The sequence below is a fragment of the Euprymna scolopes genome, chromosome 42 (assembly GCF_053919585.1).
Source record: "Euprymna scolopes isolate OS-2025 chromosome 42, ASM5391958v1, whole genome shotgun sequence".
NCBI classification, from domain to species: domain Eukaryota; kingdom Metazoa; phylum Mollusca; class Cephalopoda; order Sepiida; family Sepiolidae; genus Euprymna; species Euprymna scolopes.
The window spans coordinates 30,687,021-30,712,751 of NC_136523.1; the positions used below are offsets into that span (position 1 = coordinate 30,687,021).

At 36.0% G+C, this 25,731-nt stretch overlaps 1 protein-coding gene across 1 annotated transcript in view; it reads left to right on the forward strand.

Annotated features, from left to right (window-relative positions):
* The first annotated feature begins 13,867 nt into the window (after nt 1-13,867).
* The window catches only part of LOC145266990 (small G protein signaling modulator 1-like), a 78,258-nt gene continuing 66,394 nt past the window's right edge, over nt 13,868-25,731 (forward strand). Inside the window, exon 1 of the mRNA XM_080122840.1 lies at nt 13,868-13,956. Within this exon, the coding sequence (XP_079978966.1) occupies nt 13,937-13,956 (20 nt within the window). The 5' untranslated portion in view covers nt 13,868-13,936. The remainder of the gene's footprint in view (nt 13,957-25,731) is intronic.

Here is a 25,731-nt window from a genome sequence, read left to right on the forward strand (position 1 = left end):
GTCTGTGTAAGGAACCACTCAAGACATGTCGAGGAGTCAGGCGCAACATTAATTAGTTAATTAGACAACTTTTAGACTGAAAAAATACTCACCTCAAAAAAGCAAAGCTGGAAGTAAGAAAACTCAGGCTACACCTAAAAAGTACCATCTAGTCACAAGACCCGGATCCCCTACAAGCCTGTGCTATCGTTGCGGCGGGAAACATTGGTCGAGTCAATGTTTTTACAAATATAAGTACTGCAACGAATGTGGCAGGAAGGGTCACAAAGCGACCCAGTGCAGAAAGAACAAGGTCAAGAACAGCATCTGACAGATTAGATTCGACTTGGATTCGGATAAGAACTGGTGCAAATATGTCAAAGTTAACATTGCAAATAAAACTGTGCATCTGTAATTGGATTCCGGATCAGATCTGTCCATCATTAACCTTAAGACGTGGAAAAGGCTAAGGAAACTAACCATGCAGAAGACGAACAAATTAGCTCGAGCTGTGACAGGCGATAAAGTGGAATTTGAGGGAGAGCTCACACTCCCAGTGACCTTAAATGGTGTTACTAAAAAAGTGAAAGTGTATGTACATAGGACATCCTAAAACCTGTTCAGTACTGATTGGATGGAGCGATTCGAATTGTGGGACGACCAACCTATGAGTAAATCCTGTCATAGGGTAGAAGACTCGTCTACAGAGGAGCAACAAGTAAAGGACGAGTTAAAACAGGAATTTCCAGAAGTATTCTCACCAGGACTAGGAAAATGTACAAAGGCTATAGCTAGATTCGAACTAAAAGAAAACACTTTGCCCGTTTTCAAGAAGAAACGAAACGTCCCATTTGCAGCAACAGAGCAATCGAAAAAGAAAGCTTCAACAGAATCTGCCAAAGGAGGCAGGAAAACTGAAACTGCAAAGCCAGAAGCTAAAAAAACCGTGCCAAAAGAATTCCCCAATCCAAAGCAACAATTTCTACACATGTATAGGATTACACCTCACCCAAACACACCAACAGCAGTTTCACCTGCAGAAACAATGTTTGCACGTAAAGTGAGATCCGTTTTTGACAAATTCTTACCCAAACAGTCAAGGCCATTTGTGACCACTTATGTACCCAGTAAACGTTTCATACCAGGTGAAAGAGTGTTTTTCAAAAGTTATAAAAACAATGCATCATTCTGGGAGGTGGGTACAATTACTAAGAGAGTCGGTGACATGGTATATATCGTCCAAGGACCAACATATACCCACAAACGTCACCAGAACCAATTAAGATGTCGATTAGTTGAAACCAACGATAGTCAACCATTGGAAGATGAGCCGATAGACACTGTCTTCGAAACTTTTGATCTTGAACCTCCTCAACCAACACCTGAACTACGGCGGTCGTTCCATAAGAGAAAGGTTAACAGGCAATTGATGGTAAACCCTAAAAGACAGCTTTTACGAACAAAAAGCTTGGGAAGGGGGTGTTGGAGACTCCCCTCCATAGGATTAATGGACTATCTCATGACATCACTTCCTCTAGTGACGTCACTTCCGGTATCGAGTACCGGTGCCCGGCAGTCTGAGATTGGTACGCGATGAAGCAGGTCGTGTGCAAACGCCCACCGTTGAGAAATGGTATTCCCAACTGGTCTTTGCCTGTGATATATGTGAATACATGTTTCGTTCCTAAAAATCCTGTGTTCCTTCATTTATTACCATTTAACCCCATAACACTTACCTAAGAAGGATTTAATTATGTTAAGTATTCGTCCAGTGATACCATATGATCTGATTTTCCTGAGAAGACCTTCATGCCATGCCCAGTCAAAAGCCTTAGATATATCTAGAGCTACTGCTTTACTCTCCCCTGCTTTGTCCAGTGAATGGTATATACGTTCAGAGATTACAGTTAGGATATCTGCTGTGGAATGGGCTTGCCTAAATCCATATTGTTGGTTGGTCAGAAGTTTAGCATCTGTAAGGTGATGGACTGGAGCTTGATTAATTATGGATTCAAATATTTTGGCGAAAAGTGGGACGAGGCTAATGGGGCAATAATTTAATGGGTCAGTTCTTTCGCCAGAATTCTTAAAAACTTTGTTTTGTGTTTGCTTACGAACTTAACTTTTGCAAGTTTGTGTCCACCGCACAGTATTTTTGTTTTTTGTTGTTTACAGAATTTTGTTTGGGGTTTTACTTCTGATTGATGGCACTCAATCCTGTTTTTTTTTTTCTTTTTTAAACTATATTTTACAACCGGGCAATGCTGCCCACCCCCATCCTCACTGGTGTGTGTGTATATATATATATATATATATATATATATATATATATAGGGTGATTGGAAAGTAACTCCCTATACTTGAAATATATTACTTAAGTATCATTCTTACAAGCAATGAATGAGGAAGGGGTAAAAGTTGTGAAGCTATTGCTTTATTTTTTCCTTTAGTCCCCATATACCTTGAGGATATTTTTGATGATCGGAAAAATGCTGTTTTCTGAGTTAGCTGTTGTTTTCAGTTGATGACTTTATGTGACTTTAAAATCTGTCATAGTATTCATCATAATTCATCTGTCAATATATCCATTTCGATAACCTTGATTTTCAAATGGGTGTTTTAGACTTGATAAATGAAAAAAGAAAAAAAAAGTGAAATCAGTTGTCTCAAAAAAGCTAGTATTGAATGCTGGAGCCATGCACACTTCCATTGTTAAGAATGGTTTTCTACGAAGATATGATGATTCATCTGCTGAAGCATCCACTTGTCTATGGTCGCCACAGCAATTATAACTACCGACAAAGAAAAGCAAAATTTCTATTCAAGGTTTACTTCTCTAGATCATTTGTCTTCTATGTTCATGCGTAATAAAACGGTAACATGAAAGATGCGGCTTTACTGCACATGGACAGTCATTCAGTCATTCAGGATGGAGAGGCTGGTTTTTGTACATTTCATAGCGCTGGGACTTATGGAGACTAGTCGTTTCGGCATGTCTTATTTATATACTAGGAAGCTTCACCACATGCTTGAAAACAAAACTCTGTCACGTCACAGTTTTGGGCCAGTTTTTCGGCATGCTTGTCCATCTGGCCCATCTACTTGGTGATTACCCTCCTGATCTTTTTTCTTTATATGAATTTTTGACATAACTAGAGCCAGATAGTTGAGGAACATTGTAGCAATCATAAACAAAGACATTTTCTCTCACAGACAAATGTTCTTGCTTGACAGTTTGATTACAGACTGGCTAATCAGCTAGCAGTGTGCATTGATTCCAGCTGTCCCTTGAAGAACTACTTAAACCCCATTGAGAATCACAGTCAGCAGAGAGAACCCTGGAAGCAATGAGGAAAGATGCCTTTTCACCCTCTCTTCTGTCATTGTCCAGTGGAGCCTCAAGCATTGACTATCTCCACCTGAAGATAATTGCCACGTCTATTTGGTCAACCTGAGTTTACAATGAAACATGGTTTATCACAGTTTATACACTTACAGTAAAGCAAAATATAACACATGCGATATATGCAGAGTACAGGCCTATAATGGGAGCAATATTTAGCTTAAAGAGTGACCACCCAAGAAATGAAAAAATGTTTTCTTGTATAAAAGATTCCATGATGTGTTTGTGAGCCACTTGAGACCTTCCAAAAGTTATGGTCTACCACAAATGATAACAATATTGGGTGCCTGATCATAAAATAAGTTTAAATATGATAGAGGGTGTCCCAAAAAATTTGACGTCATTTTAAATCTACTCAGTGTATCTTAATGAAGTCAAATTTTTTGGAACATTCTGTATTTTAATTTATGCAGATTACGTATTTATTACAGAATCAATTCTCTATTGATTATTATGCTGTACTCAGTATATATTAATGATTTTAAAAGTTAAAAATAAATATATGACTTGGGTGCTATCAGCTAGAATCGAAACCAAAGCATTTAGCGTTCCAGCCTTAATCATTACCATTTGATCTATTGACAAATGGATAAGAAATGTTAAAAAATTAGTTGACTTCAAGTTATAAATGTATATTTGCACATGTGTAGAAGTAACAGGCTTACTCCTACTAAGGTCAGCTGTTTCTTGTTTGTTTTTTTCTACAATTTTGACCTTTTTAGCAATTATTTTTACCGGTTAAAAACCAAATTGAAATTGTTCCACAGGTTTAAATTCCCTATATATCAAGGTTCAAGTCTGTAGACCAAAAATTCAGAGAGGAGTTTGGTAGCGACCAGTTTGCTCACACACAAACAAGATCACTTTATATGTATGTACTGGGGGGGGGGTACCTGGCGTTGCCCTGGGTTTTAGAGGCGTGTAAAATGAAAAACATAGTGAAGCCATAACCCTGTTTAAATATTATAAAAACAAACAATGTTAAAACTATTAAAAAAAAATTGTGTAAAAAAAAAAAAAAACAATTAAAAACTGAACGTGATGCAATACGAACAGTCTGGCGGTGGCCATGTGTTTGAAAAATACCAAAAAAGTTTTTTTTGGGGGGGGGGGGCGAACTCGAATCATTGAGGTGAAAGCGCAAAAAAAAAAAAAAAATGATGAATTAACTAAAAAGTGAATTAGTTCAAATATCAATTCTGCAGTGAAGTTTGTTTTGGTTTAGTTTCAGTAGTCACATCACACTCGAGTTCTAAATGAATGTTTTTGTTTTCTCGAATTCTAAATGAATGCTTTTGTTTTCTCAAATTCTAAATGAATTTGTTTTAATTTTAATTTAAGTGTAATGCAAGTGAATTCACGATATCGTTGCGTTGTAATCTTTGTGTAAAAATAAATGTTGAGTTGAAAGTATTAATAAATAAAGGTCATAGTTAGATTTCACTGTTAGAGTCGTTAAAACCGGAAGTAAAATCCAGTTAGTCCCGCAGATTGCGTCTTACACTAACGAAAAAAAAAAAAGCAAAAAGAAAACAATAATAGTAATCGCGTTTTATTTAAAAAAAATTTTTTTTTTATATTTTATTATGGAAAAAACAGAAAGCATAAATCAGGGAAAAAAGATTAAAAAAAAAAAAAAAAAAAAAGAAACAGCATAAGTAACGTTCTATGATTCCAAACCGGTGTGTTTCCTCATAGTGTTCCTTGTGAACGCATCCGCTGCGGTATAAATGGGGAGAGGGGAAAGGAGGAATCTAATAGAGAGAAAAGATGTTGCAACTTCCATTGAATCTAAGCAATTTTGGCAGTGGACTCTCACCGGAAAAAATATAGGAATGTACAATTGTCGAGGAACTGTAGAGGTAATAGGCCTATAAAAACCTCAGATAATGTGCTACAGTCTGTATGCATTACATTTGCATGTAATGTCATGATTTTTAATCCTATTTAGGTCAAAGTTGGAGGAGAAAAAATGAGTTAATTTTATTTATATAGAGATTATATAGAGAAGATATAAATATATATGCATGTGCTACTTTTTTGATCCTAAATACTATGCAATTATGCACAAATTATGCATAAATAGAATTGAGCATAATAAATAAAATCTTTTTTTAATGGAAATTGCTCCAGATAAGACATAAAGCTACTTGATGTAAAGAGCTAAAAAAGTAAAAAAAATACTACTTCAAGGTCAATGATTAGTGTGAGATGAATAGATTTCAACCCCAAAAACAGCAATTCTTACCCCCTTTGTCACAAACACCGTTCATGGAATGTGAGGACTAAAGACAAAATAAGGAAAGCAAGAGTTACAAGGTGTCTGAAAATAAACCCAAGGCTCACTTCTATTCTGTCGTAATCAGCCAGCGTCTGGACAGCGCAGATAATAGCAAATAGCTCAATGCAATTCTGAATTTTTGAGATGGTATGAATGTTTGTATTGTTTTGATTGTTTGGATAATTGTTCTTATCTTGGGTTTTATTGGCACAACGTTTCGGTCATTGAAACTTACGACCTTCATTAGGTGTAAAGTCTGGTTTTTTTTTCAACTAAGGAAAAGAGGTTGACAATTAGCATAAGGATTCAGTTAAAAACTGAATCATAAGAAAGTCTTAAAAATTACCTGAGTGACCCTTGGAAAATGACCTTTTTATAATAATTTCCGGACACACCCTCAAACCCACGGTCCAATTTTTTACAATACAGAGCTAACCTCTTTTTCTTAGTTGAAAAACATGGAGTTTACACCCGACGAAGTTATGAATGACCAAAACATTGTGCCAATAACACCCAAGATGAGAAAAATTATCTGAACAATCAAAACAATACAAATGACTTAATGTTATGTGTGCCATATTTTCAGATATATACTAGTCATTGGCTTGTAAGGCAACTATGAACATATTTTACGAAAAGCACCCAGCATTCCCATTTTCTAAGTAACATGGTCAAAAATAGAAGCAGTCGAGAATAAGCTGAAAAAAAACACCTGATAGTATACGTTCTTCTATTTTCCGATCGAGAACATCTCTGGCTGATTCACATATAGATATATTTACCATTGCCTTAGGCCACTTTGTGGTCATGGTGTGAAAAAACTGTGTGCTATTCCAACTCGGCAGCGATCACTGCCCCCAACGTTTTGTGCTGTGGATTTCTCTTTTTTTTTTCAGTTTCCCTTCTTGCCGTGTTGTCGCCTCTCACGTTGGTGGCTGCTGGGAAGTGGGGCGGGGGAGTCTGCACACAAGTACATAAAAGATTAAATAAAAAAACAAAATGCACAAACTTTTACATATTTTGCAAATATCAACTGCACTGTGTGTGAGACACTATTGACCCTCTACGTGCTAAGGTCCTCAACTATGATCTGTTGAAACCATGTTTGTGAGTTGATGTCAGCTCATCTCGATATCCTAAAGCTCTTTCAATCTGGTTCAAGCACGATCTGTTTCAACTGTGTCCAAATCGCAACTGTCCTCAACTTGGTGATAGTCAGCTAACGCACTTCCTCTTTTTGCGTGGCTGATACCAGAAGCGGTGACAAGGCAAATCAGTTCCTTCACTTTTATTGTTCTTCAGTATTTTTATTGTGAAGCGATTTATTGAAATAAAATATAAGAAAAGGATATTATTGAAAAATATACAATAAAAATCAGCAAAATTACACAGATAAAAGTAGCACAATTAGCTTTTATTTGCACTTTAAATAACAAAATTAAAATATAAAAATTTGGATTTTATTTGAAATTTTATATGAAATATGTTTATGAAATTATAAAATGTTTTTTTTTTAATTTAAAAAATTAAAGTTTTTATTTGAATTTATATAATAAATATATATTTATGAAAGTATAGAAAAAAGTATTGAAATCAAAATAATAAAATTTCAAATATAAAAAAACGTCTCCAATACATAATATTCCTAAAGTAGTTTTAAAATATTTTAAAAAGTGTTTTCAATAATTCTTAAAAAAATAAAATAAAACTAATTTCAATCATTTTTAATTAAAATAAAACCGAAAAAATTTTTCAATGATTATTAGAAAAGAACGATTGGAAAAACGTAATAAAAAGAATACATGCACAGGGGAGATATAAGCGTGAAAGAAAAAGTGAAGGAATTGATTTGCTTTGTTACCGCTTCCAGTAGTAGTCATGCCGGAAGTTAAAATGTATGCTAGCTGACTATAATCACTCTGTCGTCAACTATCACAAACCCAAGACTGTTTGCAACTGTCATGAAACTACTGTTATACCTAAAACTGCCCATTAACTAACTCTAAAAATGTTGGTTCTTTTGCCCATCACACTTTGATTAACAATTTTATTCAGCTTTCCTCAATGTGCCTTGGTGAACAACTTCCTCTCCATTATTCTACTGATAAACTGCTTTCCTTTGTTTTTTGCTATTTTTTTACTTCATAAAAAAAAATACTTGGGGTGGGGTTATTATCACAATGGCATATTCGTCCAGAACTCTTTTATGCTGAATTCATGGAGAACGACTTCTCTTGGGTTGGTTTCATTATAAAATAGCATTTAATGCTGCCCCCCCCCCCAAAAAATCTGTTGAGTTCAACCTAAATCAAAGAAAAAAGAACTTGGCAATTTGGTATGTGCTGTTTACAGACTGTGCTAAAATAATTTAGAAATCCAGGCTCAGATGTGGCAGCAATACGCCATACATGGTTAAATGGTGGCTTTATAGAGATATAAGATACTGTCAGCTGTAAGTAATTTTCTGGCATGGTAGAGACAGCCCACCTTCTTTGCAGCAGCCTTGGCAATGTCCTCAATGTATTTGCTCCAATTCATGTTACCTGTGAATGTTAAGCCAAGGAGTTTGAACAAAGAGCTTTTTTTATGTAGTGTATTGTTAGTCATGGCGATCAGTGACTGAGAAGGTTTTTGTAATTGTTAAAGAAAAGAAGCTTAGCAACATTGAATGTTACAATCCATTTATGTCCCCATTCCACTATAGACTGGAGGTCTTCCTCTAATGTTTCAGCGATTGTCTTGGTCATTTGTTCATTCATTTTCTCCTCGTGTCTATTATAGAGCATAGTGTCATCAGTGGGAGTATGACAAGAGAATATTCTTTTCGTTATTTTGACTCTCGAGTATATATCAGTTAATATCTTATGTTTTTAGATAGAGTGATGTGGTTCTCTGTGTCTACATAATATACTCGGATATATACTCGAGAGTCAAAACAATGATAAGAATATTCTCTTGTCATAGCCCTAGTCATCAGCAAATATACCCATCTCGGAGACAATTTTATCAGAGAGGTCATTTATGACTATCAGAACAGTAAAGATCAACCCTTGAAGTACATCTATATTTATATGTTGTCTTGACATACGACCATCAAGAACAACCTGGATTTTTTTCTTGTAAAAGAAGGATTTGATTATATTAAGTATTTGTCCAGTAAGATCATACGATTTCATTTTCATGAGAAAGCCTTCATGTCAGTCCCTGTCAAAGAACTTAGATATATCTAGGGTTATTGCTCTAGCTTCCCCTGCCTTATTCAGTGCATGGTATATATGTTCAGAGATTATAGTTAAGGTATATGCAATAGAATGAGCCTGCCTAAATCCATACTGTTGGTTGGAAAGAAGTTTATTATCTTTGAGGTGGTTGTGCTTGATTGATTAAGGACTCAAAAATTTTGGCAAAGAGAGAAGTGAAGCTAATGGGTCGATAATTGAGTGGGTCAGTTTTTTCACCAGAAATCTTGAAAACTGGTATCACAAAAGCAATTTTCTAGCCATCAGGAAAGCAAGATTCAGTAAGGCATTTGTTGAAGTTTTGAGAGAACCAGAACAACCTCAGCGGAGCATTTTTTTTAATAGAATAACAGATGAGATCAATGCCACACACCTTTCAGGTGTTTAGGTTTTTTGTGATATCATGAACATGAGAAGTGGTGATTTTCTGATCATCGAGTAGCGTTTCTGTCCATTAAGGGAAATTTATGAGGGAATGGTTTGTTGAGTGACCCTTGGAAAATGACCTTTTTTTAATAATTTACGGACACACCCTCAGACCCACGGTCCAATTTTTTACAATCCAGAGCTAACCTCTTTTCCTTAGTTGAAAAAACATGGAGTTTACACCCGACGAAGGTATGAATGACCAAAACATTGTGCCAATAACACCCAAGTGGAGTCACGGGCAAACTGCCGGATAAGCAGATTAACCTTCTCAGTTGCTGTGCAAAAAAACATGTTTGTTGGATAGATCGGAAACAGTTAATTGTCCATTATTTATTACACTATTAATTTTCCAAACCTAGAACCCATAAACCCTAATTTTCCAAACCTAGAACCCATAAACCCTAATTTTCCAAACCTAAAACCCAATAAACCTAGAACCCCATCTCCCAACATAGACCCCTACTACCATGTCTCCTTCTCCAACATCAGGGGTCTACGTTCCAACCTTCCAGAGGTTGAAACCCAATTACAGGAGATGAAACCGGACATATTCTTTCTAAGCGAAACTGGAATAGGGCCGACCACTTCCCTAGATGAGTTCATAATTAATGGATACTCTAACTTACCATCTAAATCTGACCCCCAAGATCGCCATGGGCATGGAATATGTGCCTACATTAAAGATGGCTTCCCATGTGCCAGGGATATCTCTAGAGATCTTAATTTACCTTATATGTGCTTCCGGATTGCACTTGCTTACACCACTGCATTTATATTTGTCCTCTATCGGCCCCATAACAGCGGAGTTACTATCTTTAAGAGCATATCTGAGAAAATAGACCACATCCTGTCTGCACATTCCTCGGCTAACATCCACATCGGTGGTGACTTCAAGGTCCATAACGTGAAATGGCTGACCTACTTAAATAAGATGGACAATGAGGGGCGGTTCTGTCATGATTTTGCCATTGCTTATGACCTCACTCAGATTGTTCGCGAGCCCACCCGTGTGCCCGATACTACAGGTCAATATGCAAGCCTCCTAGACCTTTTTCTCTCAACTTCCCCTGAGCTATGCTCATGTTCCGTTCATTCTCCTCTAGGATTCTCCAACCACTTTGTCATATCAGTTAAGATAAAAATGAAATGTAATAAGTCCCCAGACGTACCCCTCCACCGTACTGTATACCAATACTCCATGACTGACTGGGATAGCTTCTGTACATTTATATCTGATCTACCTCTGCATTCCATGTTTAAAAAGGATGTGTCCTCTGTAGTATCAGACCTGACCGAATGGTTAATTGTAGGCATAGACCGATTCATACCATCTAAAAAAATTCCAACAAAAACCTACCAGCCAGCCATGGTTCTCCCCAGAATGTGCTGCTGCTATCGTGCACAGAAATCACTTTTCCATAGCTACCAATGTAATAGATGCACTGAGACTAAAGCTGCTTTCAGGAACGCCAGCAACCACTGTAAAAGAGTAATAAAAAAATGCAAGAGAGCTATATGCTCAATTCGTTAAATCCAAAGTAGCTGATCAGCGGCTTGGTTCCCACCAGTTTCGGCAAATAACAAATAGGATCCTGAACAGAAGTGTGCGTTCTATCCCAACCATTATTAACGGACCAGAGGTCATCTCGTGAGCGTCAGACAAGGCCAAACTATTTGCCAAGAACTTTGCAGCTAATTTTACCCTATGCGGCGAAGGCCATCAACTCCCCATATTTCCTCCTATAACACAGAACACGCTAGGTAACATACAAATATCTGTGCATGAGGTCACCAAGCTAATCAAGAACCTTGATTCCAGTAAAGCAACTGGCCCTGACAGCATCCCAATTATAGTGTTAAAAAAGCTTCAACCAGAACTTGCTCCCATACTTACAAAACTGTTTAAGCGTTGCCTTAAGGAGAAGTGCTTTCCAACACCATGGAAAACCTCATCAGTATGCCCTGTATTTAAGAACTCAGGTGATAAGTCATCTCCCTCTCAGTACAAACCAATAAGTCTCCTGTGTGTCATAAGTAAGTTGCTGGAATCCATATTAAATAGAGAAAGTCAACCACCTTAGCAGAAATAACCTTCTTAGTGACATGCAATATGGTTTCCATTCTGCTAGATCTACTGCAGATGTGCTAACGGTTATATCTCACAGTATTAGTGAATCTCTCGACAAAGGCCTCCTTTCTAGGGCAATTGCTCTTGACATATCAAAGGCCTTCGATAAGGTATGGCATAAAGGCTTTCTTTCCAGCTACGGTATTACTGGAAATATTCTCTCTATCATTAAATCATTTCTCTCTGATAGGCTCATAAGAGTAGTGGTTGATGGACAAAAATCAGAGGCCTGCAGTATTAATGCTGGAGTCCCTCAGGGGTCCATCCTGGGCCCAACTCTCTTCCTGATCTACATCAATGATCTCCCTAAACACATACTTAATTCATTCATTGACATCTATGCTGATGACATGACCATCTACGGCAACACATCAAAGGCTGTAAATGACAAAGCTCTCTCTGATTCTCTCTTCTCTGATCTCGAGCGCGTGGTACAATAGGGGAAGACGTGGCTGGTTACCTTTAATGCATCTAAAACCAAACTCCTATCTTTACATCATCAGTGCTCTGATCCCCATCTGGCATCAATTGAAATGGATGACTCTCGTCTAGGAGAAGCCCCATATTTTGACAAGCTTCTGGGTTTGACCTTCACTCCTGATCTGAAATGGAACACATACATCAAGTCTGTTGCCAAGGTCGCTGGAAAGATGGTGGGATCCTTTTAGCGCTCCAGAAGATATCTCACTACTGATGCAATGCTCTATCTGTATAACAGCCAAGTACGCCCAAGGATGGATTACTGCAGCCATATCTAGGCAGGAGCTGCTAAAAACAGCCTATCCTGCCTTAACAGAGTACAAAATAGACTTCGTGGCTTAGTGGGGGATGCCCTTTTCTCTTCCCTGCAGCCTCTCTCCCACAGAAGAGACATTGCAAGCCTATCTTTATTTTATCGTTATTTCCATGGTGGTGCTCATCTGAACTCCAATCTCTGGTCCCCCCTTGCCAATCTTTTACGAAAAACACCCATCTAGCTGAATCCACTGTTAAAAACTTTCCCCTCTCTTTAGCTATGCCTAAATCAAAACGTAGATTCCAACCGGAACAGAGTTCCACAGACGTGCACCTCTAAGAAAGAAGCTTTGTTCATGGAATCTACATTTTGATTTTGGCACAGCTAAGGAGTGGGGAAAATGTTTGACAGTGGTTTCAGCTAGGCGGGTGTTTATCGTGAAAGATTGGCGAGGGGGAACCACAGATTGGAGAAGTTCTTTATCTCTGAAACACTGAGTTAGTAAAGAAATTGAGAACATAATTTTCCTCTCCCCAATTAACCATTTTGATATGTTGTAGTATATCTTTTGTTTTGGCCTCTTGGTCTTACTGGATTCCAGGACAAGAATTTATCTAGTCTGGTGGAGTATCCAGCTTTGTGCTATTACTTTGAGGTACATCACTTGGAGAAGGTGCACCATTCCTTGTAAAAGCTAATATGGGTTAGCCATAGTGAGGAGATATTATTTGGGCTGCGAATACTATGTGATTTGGAATATTTGGTCAGTGTTTACTTCTATGGATGGTTGGATGATTATTTTTGTTTTACGGCATATCAAACCTTTTAAGTCATTTAATGCCGAATCCAGTGATTTTGAAGAGTTTTTAATAGAATGTTTTTTCAAGTCAGTTTCTATTCAACCCATAGTTGGGACCCTAACAGGTACTACCACTCTGGGTCAGAGTGAACCTGGGAGCAATGGCAATTAAAGGGTGGCTCCATACTCCCCAAAGCTCACAAGCTGGGGCCTCACCATCGGATATAGTTTAAGGTCATATCCAGGACCTACTTCTATGGAAAAAGTATCCTCATACCAGGTTGTTCTGACAAACCCCTGTACAGAGAGACCTTAGACACTCGAGGACAGTGTCTAGTAGGCATTCAAGTTCTCTCCAGTAGGCATTCAAGTTCACAGTATAACACAAAGCATGTATAGTAATAAGAAAAACATAAAAAACAAAAGAAAACATTAAAAAAGTTATAGTAAGTTTCATCATGAAAAGCCAACGTGGAAATAAGTCTGGAAAAATATAGGTACCATCTTTATTTCAAAAATCTAGAAAGAAGCTAATTTTAATGTGGAGAAAATCCAGCTCCCCCTAAAGGGACACTCTGGATAGGAACAAAAATAAAAATTCTCAATCATGAAGGATTTCTCCTCCAGTGGACGACTGGAAAAATTCTCAGTCATGAAGGATTTCTCCTCCAGTGGAGGAGAAATCCTTCATGACTGGGAATTTTTATTTTTGTTCCTATCCAGAGTGTCCCTTTAGGGGGAGGTGGATTTTCTCCACATTAAAAACCGACTTTGTGTCTAACTCTGCCCTCGTTGGGAAGCAAGGAAATAGGAATAATAATGGTTAAAACCGGACTGGAGTCTAATATTATTCCGGCGTGGTCACGTGGGCAACTTTTACAGACCGGAAGTTTATACCCTTTCTAAACCGGAAGTAGAAAAACTTTTCTGCTACAATCCAAGATGGCGTCATCATGTGATTCGTATGTTGACATTTCTCTTTCTAAATATTGTCTTAAATTTCCCGTCCGCCTCTTTTCTTTATTTTTTAATTCCTCCATTTGTATTTCAGATTATAACAGCTGAAGCTGCTTTATTTTCTTATTTCACTTGAATTCGTGTTGCCTGTTTAACCCTCAACTTTTTTTTTGTTTTGTTTCGTAAACCTTTCCCCATAAAAAAGACCCAACGCTATACATGTGTGCAAATGCAGACGAGACAACAAAAATATAAAATAAAACTAAAAATCATTTAAATTTTCTAAATCAATTTCCCAGTTTTTCATTAATAATACCCATTATTAAACAAAAACAGTGTTTTATTTTCTCTTTTTCTTTTTTTAATTTTCGCTTTTTTTTTTAGAATAGAGGTGAGGTGCGTGCGCCGACTGCGCCGGTGGTGCGTGCGCCCGTGCGGTGCGTCGGTGCGATAAAAAATAGTTTTCTTTTTCTTTCGAAAAACAAAATTAGTTTTTGTTTATTTTTTTCGATTGACCATAATACTTGACTTTTGTTGATAAAATTGAATTCAAAACAGAAATCGCTTTCAGATTGACAGTTTAAAGACTTAAAAACAATGTTCAATATGCACTATTGCACTGGTTGTCCAAGCGGCAGTGGGCGTTTATTCCGAAAGCCGTTCTTAACATCTGAGGAGGTTGGGTGTTTTATTCCGAAATGCATTTTCTTATTTTCCAGCCTCCCCATGTTAAGAACGGCTTTCGGAATTAACACCCTTTGCAGGTTGGGCAAGTGCACATTGATCCAAACGATTTTCGAATTCCGACGAGCTACGAAGAAACATCTATAATTTCTATATCAATAAAATTGTGTGACCAATTCTGTAAGTCACGATTTGTCTCTCCACAAAGGGTGAGTTAGGCACACGGTCGGTTTTTAATGTGCAGATTATCTACCCCCTCCTCAAAAAAGGTCACTCTGGATTGAGACAAAAATAAAAATTGACTCGGTCTAGAGGGATTTCTCCATTGATCATAGACAGAGAACAGATACTACACTTTGTTCTTAAGCAAATGAGCAAGAACACATATGCCTGTTTATGTGTTTGTTTCACTGTTTCACATCTCTACGAAACTTACACATTTGCTATTGCTATTCGAAAATCAAAAACGCAATAGCGTAAAATAAAACAATTTGGTTAAACCGCAGTGTTGTGGTCTAAACAGACGTCATAAGTAATGGTTAAAATAAATAAATAATAAAATAAAGTAAAAATAATGAGTAACCTAAATAATGTTTCTTAAAACTGAAACTAAACGTTGGGTAAATTTTAAGTCCTTAACTACGTTTTTTGTTGTTTTTTTTTAATCGAAAAATAAGAATACGTTACTGCAACAAATAATACTTTTAATACTTACCGAATAAGTCCACAATATCGACCAAAAATAACGACTCGGGTCTGAAAGCGGTTACGATTTGAAAGCCGCGAAAAAGTATACAAAGGTCGACGACCCTAAGTATGTGCAAGATTATGTTAAGATTAGGTACGAGCAAAACTGTCGGAAAAAAGATAGGGGGACATAGTTTTGAAAGCCGGTTGATCATAATTTTTTTGTAGGTTTCTGACTACTTTTTTATTGTATTTGAAAGATTAAAGCCTAAAATTAATTTCCAAAAGGAAAAAAAAATATTTGTACACATGAAAAAAAAAAAGTTATAATAATATAATAATGTTTTCACGGCTGACAAATTCAGCTAAATTTTGAAGTTAAATAAATTCATTGTAAAAATCTTTTGAAAAGTAAATATTATTTTTTTGGGTCTATTTCAAAGATAATTTGTAAAGCCCTAAAATATTGAATTAAATAAAAAAAACAAAAAAAACACGTTGTTTGCACAAAAAAAAAAAAAAAAAAAAAACTTAATTAGCCCCCCAAAAGCAAGAGAATCTAGCCTCGCTTAAGCGTAAACAAACAAAGGAAGCCCAATATTTCAGAAAATCAAAAGGCTGTCTGTCAGGTAGTTGGAGGGATGAAGAGTGCTAGTTTTTTTTTGTCCCCCCCCCAACCGTGCATCTGTATATTCCTATCGTGAACGTTTGTATAAGTCTTACCATTTTTTTATTTAATTATTTTTCTGTGTTCCTGCTTTTAAATTAAAAAAAAAAATTAAAGATTATATAAAAAATTATGCCAAAAGTTTCATGTTCATTCCAGCAAGGAAAATATTAGAATATTACATATAAAAATTACGAAAAACATGTAGTATAAAAAAAAAGTAGAAATTTTTTTTGCAATTATAATTTTTTGTGTGAAAATATTAAAAAAACAATGTTTAATTTAACGATAATATCGTTAGTCCAGTCCGAGAAATTAATTTTTCTTTGAGTTATATCATATTTATTAATACTGATTTAATTTTTCTTTTTTATTGTTTCAATTTACGATACTTTATTTTCATAAAAATGCAAAAATAAATTAATTCTTTTTTATTTTACTACTGAAAATCATAACTTTAGTAAAAGTATTTTTTGTTTAAACAAAATAATAAATTTCTACTATGATTCAAGTAATGGGTTCATTATATTCTGTGATCATTATTTGATAAATACTGAAAATTTCATTAAAAATTTCCTGATTTTTGGTGAATTTTTAAGTAAAGGGAGGGGGTCAAAATGTTTATACATTTTAAGCATCGGCTATTCATTTTGTACGTATGTAGTTAAGATTAAAAAAAAATTGGTACTTTTACAGAATTTGGACAGAATCATTTTTATTTTTGTTTTTAATTTTGGTAAATTTTTACTTGGTTTTCACCTTAATATTTTCCTATAAAATGACGACTTTTGTAGGTTTTCTTTTCGGGTATGCTGAAAACGAATATCACATTTAAATTTTCCGCAAATAAGTAGTTTTTTGGATATTAAGCAATGTAATTTTTTGTTATAAGTGATGGCCATAGTTGTACACACAAGCGCACGCTTATTTTTACCTTATTCTAAACTAAGTTTCATCAAATGTCGGTTCAATTCAAATTACATATTAGCACCAAAAAATTTTTTTAGCTGCCCTCTCTTTCCCAAAGTCGCAAAATTCTATAAAAACAAACAGAAAATAAAACGTGGTTTTCGAACTGTAAATGGTTTTGGCCATTTCCGGAACTTACTCTGGATTCTCCATCGATATTCAGGACTGGTTACGTAAATACTGAAATCTTCTGTATACTCACTCCTTACAAGTACTAAAATAAGGGTCAATGTGACCTAGAGCACCAAATGAACACTCACCATTACGAAGTTGATTTCTAGGTCTATTCGGGTCTGGTATTATCACAGTTGAATTTGTTGCCGGAATGTAGTTCTGTTGATATTAACACCTTCATTATTCAATGTATTCCCTATTGTTATTCTTAACATAGGGAGGGAGATGTTTTTTATTGCTTGGAGCATGCATCAAGTGTTTTAAGTAACAAGAAAAAAATGGCAGCTGATTTAAATTATTATATAAAACATGGGAATATGAAGGTCAATATTATAAAAATTACTTGTTGGTGACAAATTTAACTATGATATTCATTCATACAGTACCCGAATAGACTTAGAAATCAATTTTTTAAAGGTAAGTCTTCATTTGATCCTTTAGGTCACAATGACCAAAATAAGATTCTACTATAGTCTCCATAGCTGAGGATTTATATGAACCAAATTGTTTTTGATTGCGGTTTATGGAAGAAACCAGAAATCACCGAAGTAGTTTACAACTTGAAAGATGTGAAAACCATCTAAAAATGCAGACGACACTAAAGATCATGAATGCAAAACTAGGTTAGGGTTATAACCCTCCACTAAAAAAAAAAAAAATAATAAAATTGATTTACTTAATAATTTGAAGAAAATTTTAATATGAATTTTTAGCACAATGGTGGTGGGGTTGGGTAATTGACCTTAAGTCAGGGGAGAAATGAAAAATTTATTTCATTTAAAGTTGATGCTTAAGGAACTAATTGACTGTTTGGCGACAGTTTGGTCATTTCCAGTCTGTTCTATAAATCATAATCCCAAATATTCAGGTTCGGATGGATGCCCATCTATAGAAGTACAGTTTTTCTCTCTCAGAAATTGAATTATACGAGGTGCCTTAAATAGGTTTCCAGATTTTTTTTGTATGGACACTTTTATTGATAGTACACACATGAAACTCCTTCAAAGTAATCTCCACTAGTTGCAATGCACATGTTGTACCATTCCAACAACTTCTGGAAGGTCCCCATGGAAGTCCTCTTGTGTGAGCGTGTCAGTGACCCTCATCACAACCTCTTTCATCTCTTCAATTGTCTCATAATGATAGCTTCTAAGGTTTTCCTTGAGCTTAGGGAATAACCAAAAGTCACAGAGAGCAAGATCTAGACTAGGGAGGGTGAGGAACTGTCTTGATGCTCATCTTGTTAAATAGTCTGTGACTGTGACCAGGAAGGAATTACGGATTGGTGCATTGTCCTGTTGGAAATGTCACTGACTTGATTTGAAAAGTGCTGGCCTCTGTCGATAGAATCTCTCCCCAAACTCCCTTACAGCCTCAACATAGTATTCCTTGTTGACTGTCTGTTCAGTGGGAACTCAGTGCATGTAAATCATGCCTGTGTTGTCAAAAAAAGGGATCATCATAAGTTTCTGGGTGAATTTGCTCTGTCTGACTTTCTTGTGTCTGGGAGAGCCAGCATACTTCGACTAGGAATTCTGTTTCTTGGTCTCCGGGTCATAGCAGTAAATCCAGCTTTCTTCACAGATCACCAGAGCATCAAGAACTGCAGGATCTAAATTGATCAGCTGGACAATCTCCCTGCTGTCATGACAACGTCTTTCTGTTTGATCGTCTCTGAGCATCCTTGGGATAAAATCTTTCGCATCTTCAGTTCCTCACAAATAATTGTGTGTACAGTCCCCATACTGGCATCAAACTGAGCACTTATTGTCTCTATAGACACATGATGTTTCTTATCCATAAATTCTTTATTTGGCCAATCAACTTTAGTGGTCTGACTTACTTCTCCCACACCTCTCATCATCCCTCACAAACTTCCTGCCTTCATTATATCTCATATTCCACTAAAAAAAAAATGCTCGATTTATGCAAGATAGTCCAAAAGTAGCCTGAAGCATTCCATACATTTCTGTGGCATTTTTTCCAGGTTTAAAACAAAATTTTATTGCATATCGTTTTTCTAAGGTGTCCTCATGTCCAGATTGCATTTTTGAAATTCACCAACTGTGATAATCTGGCTTTAGTAGGATGTATTCCAATTCCTGCTGTAGCTGTTCATTTGAACCTGAAATCATAAAAATTGATCAGTCATCTCATAAGATGTATAGCAATAACATACTGCATTTTCAAGAGTCTATGACAATTTTAAATGTCTGTATAAAAAAAAGTCTGGAAACTTATTCAAGTCTGTCCTCATATGTCCTCATATGTCCTATCTGGTTAGAAACCATCATTCTTTTATATTATTGTGATTAGTTTCTTATGAAGTTCATTCTAATCACTTCTCCCATATGTTTTCCTTGGCCTTCCCCTGCGTACTAAACCTACTACTTTAACTATTCAGCATCTACAGGGTAGAATGATAAAATTGTCATTCTAGAAAAGACAACATGATTCCATTTCCATTTGATGAAAATCGGTTTTCTTTTTTTTGTTGCAGACCATTTACTAGTTGGCCAGTTGTGTACAAATCCCAAGAGCGATAGGAACCTTCTATCATGTCTGAAAGTGACACAATGTTCAACGAGTGAGATTGGAGATGTGCTGCTGTACAACTCCTGCTCTCTACTGATCGAAGTTATGACAACAGGACCATTATCAGCACCCTCAAACTGCATCGCTGGATTACCATGAATAACAGGGATGTGCCCAGGGTGATGAAAGCAAAGTTTCTGGCCACGGTTATGGTCTTTGGTGTGGTTTCAAGTGAGGGCTGCATCATTCCACCTCACATATTCAAAGTTGGCTTGAAAGTTAACATCAAAGTGTACCTGGATGTGCTGAAGAGTGTGGTGATTCCCTGGTGCAATCAAGTGGCCGCTAACAGACCCTGGATATGGCAGCAGGACTCGGCGCCGGCTCACAAATACAATGACTTCAGAAGGAGTGCTACAACTTTGTACTCTTTTCTCACTGCCCCCCCCTCTCTCAACCTGAACCTACTGGACTACTTTGTTTGGTAATACATCGAGAATATCACCAACATGACCTCCCACAGCACCAAAACTAGCCTGATCGCCGCCATCCGCCAAGAATTCACTAAGCTCCCGCCAGCGCTTGTGGAAAAGTAGCATTACAAGCGTATGCTGTATTTTTGTGGACATCGGCAATCTTACATACCAATGTGCTTCGACAAGTCATATTTTTTTTATTTGTTGGTCAATTTTTAAAAGAATTATATTGCTGAAAAGAGAATAAAATAAGCATTCCAATGATCTTAATTTATTTTTCTTTTATGCATTCAATGTTTTTATGCTCCAAATTAAAAACGGAAAAAACGGTAAAAAATGATGACAACAAAAAGGGAAACAGTTTTTTTAATGTTTACATTTTATACGTTACGTTTAGATACATATGCGTGGGGTTAAATTTGATTGGATATGGCTGAAATTTTACAGGCTATATAAACATAAAAGTCCATCTCTACCGGACTTTGATTTTTTTTTTTTTACAACCACAGGAAACAAAGTTACGACCGAGCAAAGTTGACAAAAAATATTTCAAAATTGATAAGATAAATCGACATACATCATCCATTTTCGTATAGATAATAGTTTCAGAATTATTTTCATGTATAATATGTAAATATTTGATAATTATTAATTGCGTGGAATTTTCTTTAAAATGTTATCTTTTATAGAAATCAAATCCGCTTACAGAAAAATGGTCGCTAAGCGTGTCATGCGCTAAGCTGCCTAAACTATTCTCTTAAAAATAGAAAACTGTCTTACTAGACTAGTCATTTTTTATGCTGAGTTCATCAATTTAAAAAAATTATTTTCAAGATTTTCAAATTTGATTTCCAAACAATACTATTTTGTTGTTTTCCATGCTTTTAGTACACATGCACTAAAAGCGTTAAAAAACAACAAAATGTACTAAGTACATGCGTTTAACTTCTTATTTGTACTTAAGGTAAAATTGTGTTTTTTAGTGGTCAAAAAAAACAAACAAATATATAACAAATAAAAGGTACTCGTGCACTTATGCTACCATGCTGAAATAATGTTATTATTTAGAAACCCATTCTTAACATGGGGGAATGAAGGTTTTTTTTTTGTTAACTATTCTGTACTTTCATCTAACAACTAAATAAAAAAGATATTGTGAAACTTGAATTTATTTTTAACTCATTGTCAACACCATTTTTTCGAATCTGTAAAACAAACCCGTTTTTTTTTAACTGAGGATATCTAAATAATAATAATAATAATATAATTAGGCGGCTCGATAAAGAATTTCATTGTGATGCATTTTGTAAATTTTTACTTTGTTTCCACCATAACATTTTTCTTTAAAATGACTACCTTTAAAGGTTTTTGGATATGCTGAAAACGAATATCGCATTTAAATTTTCTGCAAATAAGTAGCTTTCCGGATATTAAGCAATGTCATTTCTTACGTTATTGCTGGTGGCTATCTTGGTATGCGCGTTTGTGCATAGTTTCTTGGGGTTGCGTTTGCGTGCTTGCATATAACAAGATGGTCACTAGCAATAACATAAGAAATGACATTGCTTAATATCCGGAAAACTACTTATTTGCAGAAAATTTAAATGCGATATTCGTTTTCACCATACCCTAAGACCTATAGAAGTAATCATTTTAAATGTTAAGGTGGAAACAAGGTAAAAAATTACTGTTTTATTTCTTTGTTTACATAATTGAATTTTCAGTAAAACAATAGAACAGAAATGACAAAAATTAGCATCAACTGGTGAATATATAGTTGTTGCTTATCAGGATTCCTGGTATCCTAGTACTGTGAAAGTTACATCGAGGATTCATGTAGAGTACGATTTATGATTGCATCTCAGAAAATAGGGATATATTTTGGGCCAGATAGAGAAGATTTACAAAATTGAAAATTGGACTGGTCCAAAAGTTTTGGACGACTATGGGAATTTCTATCTTTTACAGAAATCTAAAATCTATATGAAAAATTTTCTTTGATTTATTTCTGAGATTAATTCATATCTACTCAATTTTTTTTTTCTTTGAGGGGAGTAGTAAATACCGGCCATGAATGCTCTTTAGGCATTCAATGACTACACCAAGATTAAGCTCTCTTTTGGTGAGGAGGCAGGAAAATGCCTATTCTCAATAAAGTTATATTTAAATACTACTATAATACTTAGTTTTGTTCATAAATAGACACCCATTGTATGATACCATGCGTCAGTTTAAAAAAAATTGAAATTTGTACATCTGAATTTATAATTTATGGCTTATGGTAAAGAGATACATCAGATTTGACTGCATAATCAGAAAGAGCACACAATTTTAGATAAGACTGCCAAGTTTCATAAGAATAGCTTGAAAAATAAATAAATGGTGGCGAAATTACTGAATTTCTTGAAATGTTGAGGTTCGTAATTTAGCCCACTTTTTCTAAAGAAAAATGTCCACGAAAAAGCCTAAATTTTGGCATTTAAAATTCTCATAACTTTTGAACTACTGGTGGTATTTGTATAATTCAAACGGTTTTAAGCATCTTTTACATAGCTCTTTTCATGCAAGTTGATAAAATAACAATTATCTAAAAAGAAAAAATCAACTTGTAATGCTAGGAAAAGGCATGCACTCAGTTCTGGACCCATATCAAGGCAGTGATTGAGATTGAATGCGGCTACATTGAATAGATGTCAGCTCTACTACATAATCAACTTAGCTAAATTGATTTTTTTCAATAAAAGTTTTAAAATAAAACTGTAGTGTGATTTTCTTTAGGGCAACACTTATTGTTCCAGCCTGTATTAACAGAAGAACTCTTGTCGATTCTTTCAACATGGGAGGAAATAATAAAAGTTTATTCGAAAGAAAGATAAATAAATGTTATGTAGTCGGTCGGTGTGTATATTTATGACGTGTATATAACGCATATAAACGAGTCTCTATTTAGTGTTGACATGTCATCTATTTGTGTTCATGTATTTCATGGGATCATCTCTAGTTATGTGTCTATTTATAACAATCTATTTTTGTGTATGTGTGTGTGTTCACATATAATAACAATAATAAAAGGACGGATACAAATCTATGGGGTGTACATTGAAAAATAGGGAAACATACCTTCTATCTGGTTGATCTTGCATTGACTGATCCTTGGCAAAAACTGCAACATGAAGATCCTTACAAGCGAAGTCTTGCTTGTATTTACAGCCTTTATTTTCTGATGTTTTCCCATTGGACCTCTATTATTCCTGATATTCATAAACGACCTCCCTGGTAATATTGTTTCGGAGATGGGTATATTTGCCGATGCCACCACTCTCTATAACAGATATGAGGGGAAAACAAATGAACACATATCCAAGGAAATGGAAGAAACACTAGAGGACGACCTCCAATCCGTAGTGGAATGGGGACAAAAATGGTTGGTCACATTCAATGCTGCTAAGACTAAGCTTGTTTCCTTCAATAACTACAAGAAACCTTCTCTACCACCAATAGCAATAGCCAAGAACACATTGCCTGAAAGTACTTCTTTTAAACTCCTCGGCCTAACGTTTACAGGGAATATGAACTGGAATAGATACATTGAGAGCATTGCCAAGGCTGCTGCAAGGAAGGTTGGCTCCCTCTACCGTGCTAGAAAACTACTTACGCCTGACAGTATCCTATACCTCTATAAGGCCACCATTCGCCCATGTATGGAGTACTGTTGTCACATCTGGGCTGGTGCATCTGCTGCTTGTCTCTCGCTCCTGGACAGGGTTCAAAAAAGAGTTGCCAACCTGATAGGTCCTGAACTGTCATCGAGGCTTCAACCTCTGTCCCATCGACGAGATATTGCATCCCTCTGCCTGTTCTACAAATACTTTAATGGTGAATGCTCTGACGAACTGCAAACACTTGTACCTCCCCGACGTAACTACCCCCGACAAACCCGACAAGCTACTAAGTCTCATCCCTTTACAGTAGAGATCCCTAGGTGCAAGAAAGCCTTTTACTCCAATAGTTTCTTCCCCAGAACTGCGGGTCTTTGGAACTCCCTTCCGGGATTCTGCTTTCCCAACTGCAATGATATGCAGAAGTTCAAGTGTAATGTTAACAAACATCTTTCTACTCTTCTCCCTTCATAATGACCCCGCTAATTAATTCCCTAATAGTAGCCCCCTGCTTCAAAGTGGCACTGTGCCTTGTTTGGGGTGAAAATTGAATAAAAAAAAAAAAAAAAAAATTGAAAAAGGCACACTGGTGTTCATTTTTACTTAATTATCTTAATTATCGACACTCCTACTTGAAGCCATCATGATTCATTGACTGTCTCTCTCAACCTCCGATTGCCAACTCCCCGTTTCAGACTGGCTTCACTATCTTCCTCTGTGTAAATCTAAAATTCATTATGTCATCAACTTCATGTGATCAAGACACAAATCAGATGATCTGCTTTTGTCATATTTTTTTATGTTCTAACATTCATAGTGAAAATATAACTATCAGAATGACATTTCATCCATCAAGTTACATTCCTAGAAACTATTTAATGTAAACATTTTTATTCTTCTAAAACATAACTTTTCATACTGATAATATGTTTCTGTCTAAACAACAATAATCATCATGATCAACTATTAGCAAGACTAATCGGTGTTTTCCAGGAAGCTAATAACATAAAGACTTGGCTAGAGATTGGTTAGTTTGGAAGTCAATTTCATAAACGTGCCCAATACGTAAAATGAACCTTAAACTGAATATGTTGATGATGACTTTTGTAATGAGAGTCACTCCAGGTATGAAACTATCTTTCCTTTTTATCTATTTTTTAAAATTCCATTTTCACCCCAAACAGGGCACAGTGCCACTTTGATGTAGAGGGCTACTATCGGGGACAGTAGTTGCAGGGATACTATGTAGGGAGTTGAGCAGGAAGATGTCTATTCACATTACATTTGAACTTCTGCATGTCATTACAGTTGGGAAAACATGACTCCGGAAGGGAGGTCCAGAGTCTAACAGTTCTGGGAAAGAAACTATTAGATAGAGTAGACGGCCTTCTTACCTCTAGGGATCTCTACTGTGTAGGGGTGGGATTTGGCTGGCTGTCGAGTTTGTCGGGGTATTTACATCAAGGGCTGGTAGGTTGTCAGAGCATCCACCATTAAAATACTTGTAAAACAGGCAGAGGGATGCAACATTTCGTTGATGGGACAGTGGCTGAAACTTGGATGACAGGTCAGGACCTATCAGGTTGGCGACTGTTTTTTGAACAGTGTCCAGGAGCGAGAGACTAGTAGCAGGTGCACCAACCCAAATGTAACAACAATACTCCATACATGGGCAAATGGTGGCCTTGTAGAGGTACTTATTTTTATGATTCATTTCTTATATCAAGTGGCTTCATACCTTATCTGGAACGACTTCCATAACAAAAATCCTCATCATCAGTTTAGCATATTTATTTATCCCTCTTTCTCTCAAGTCCATTTTTATCACTTCTTCCCATGTGATCATTTAACACTAAATTTATATGCCAATCCAATAGTAAGTGGAAGTGCGCATTGTTATCCGTAGGGTGGACACATCACAACACTTTC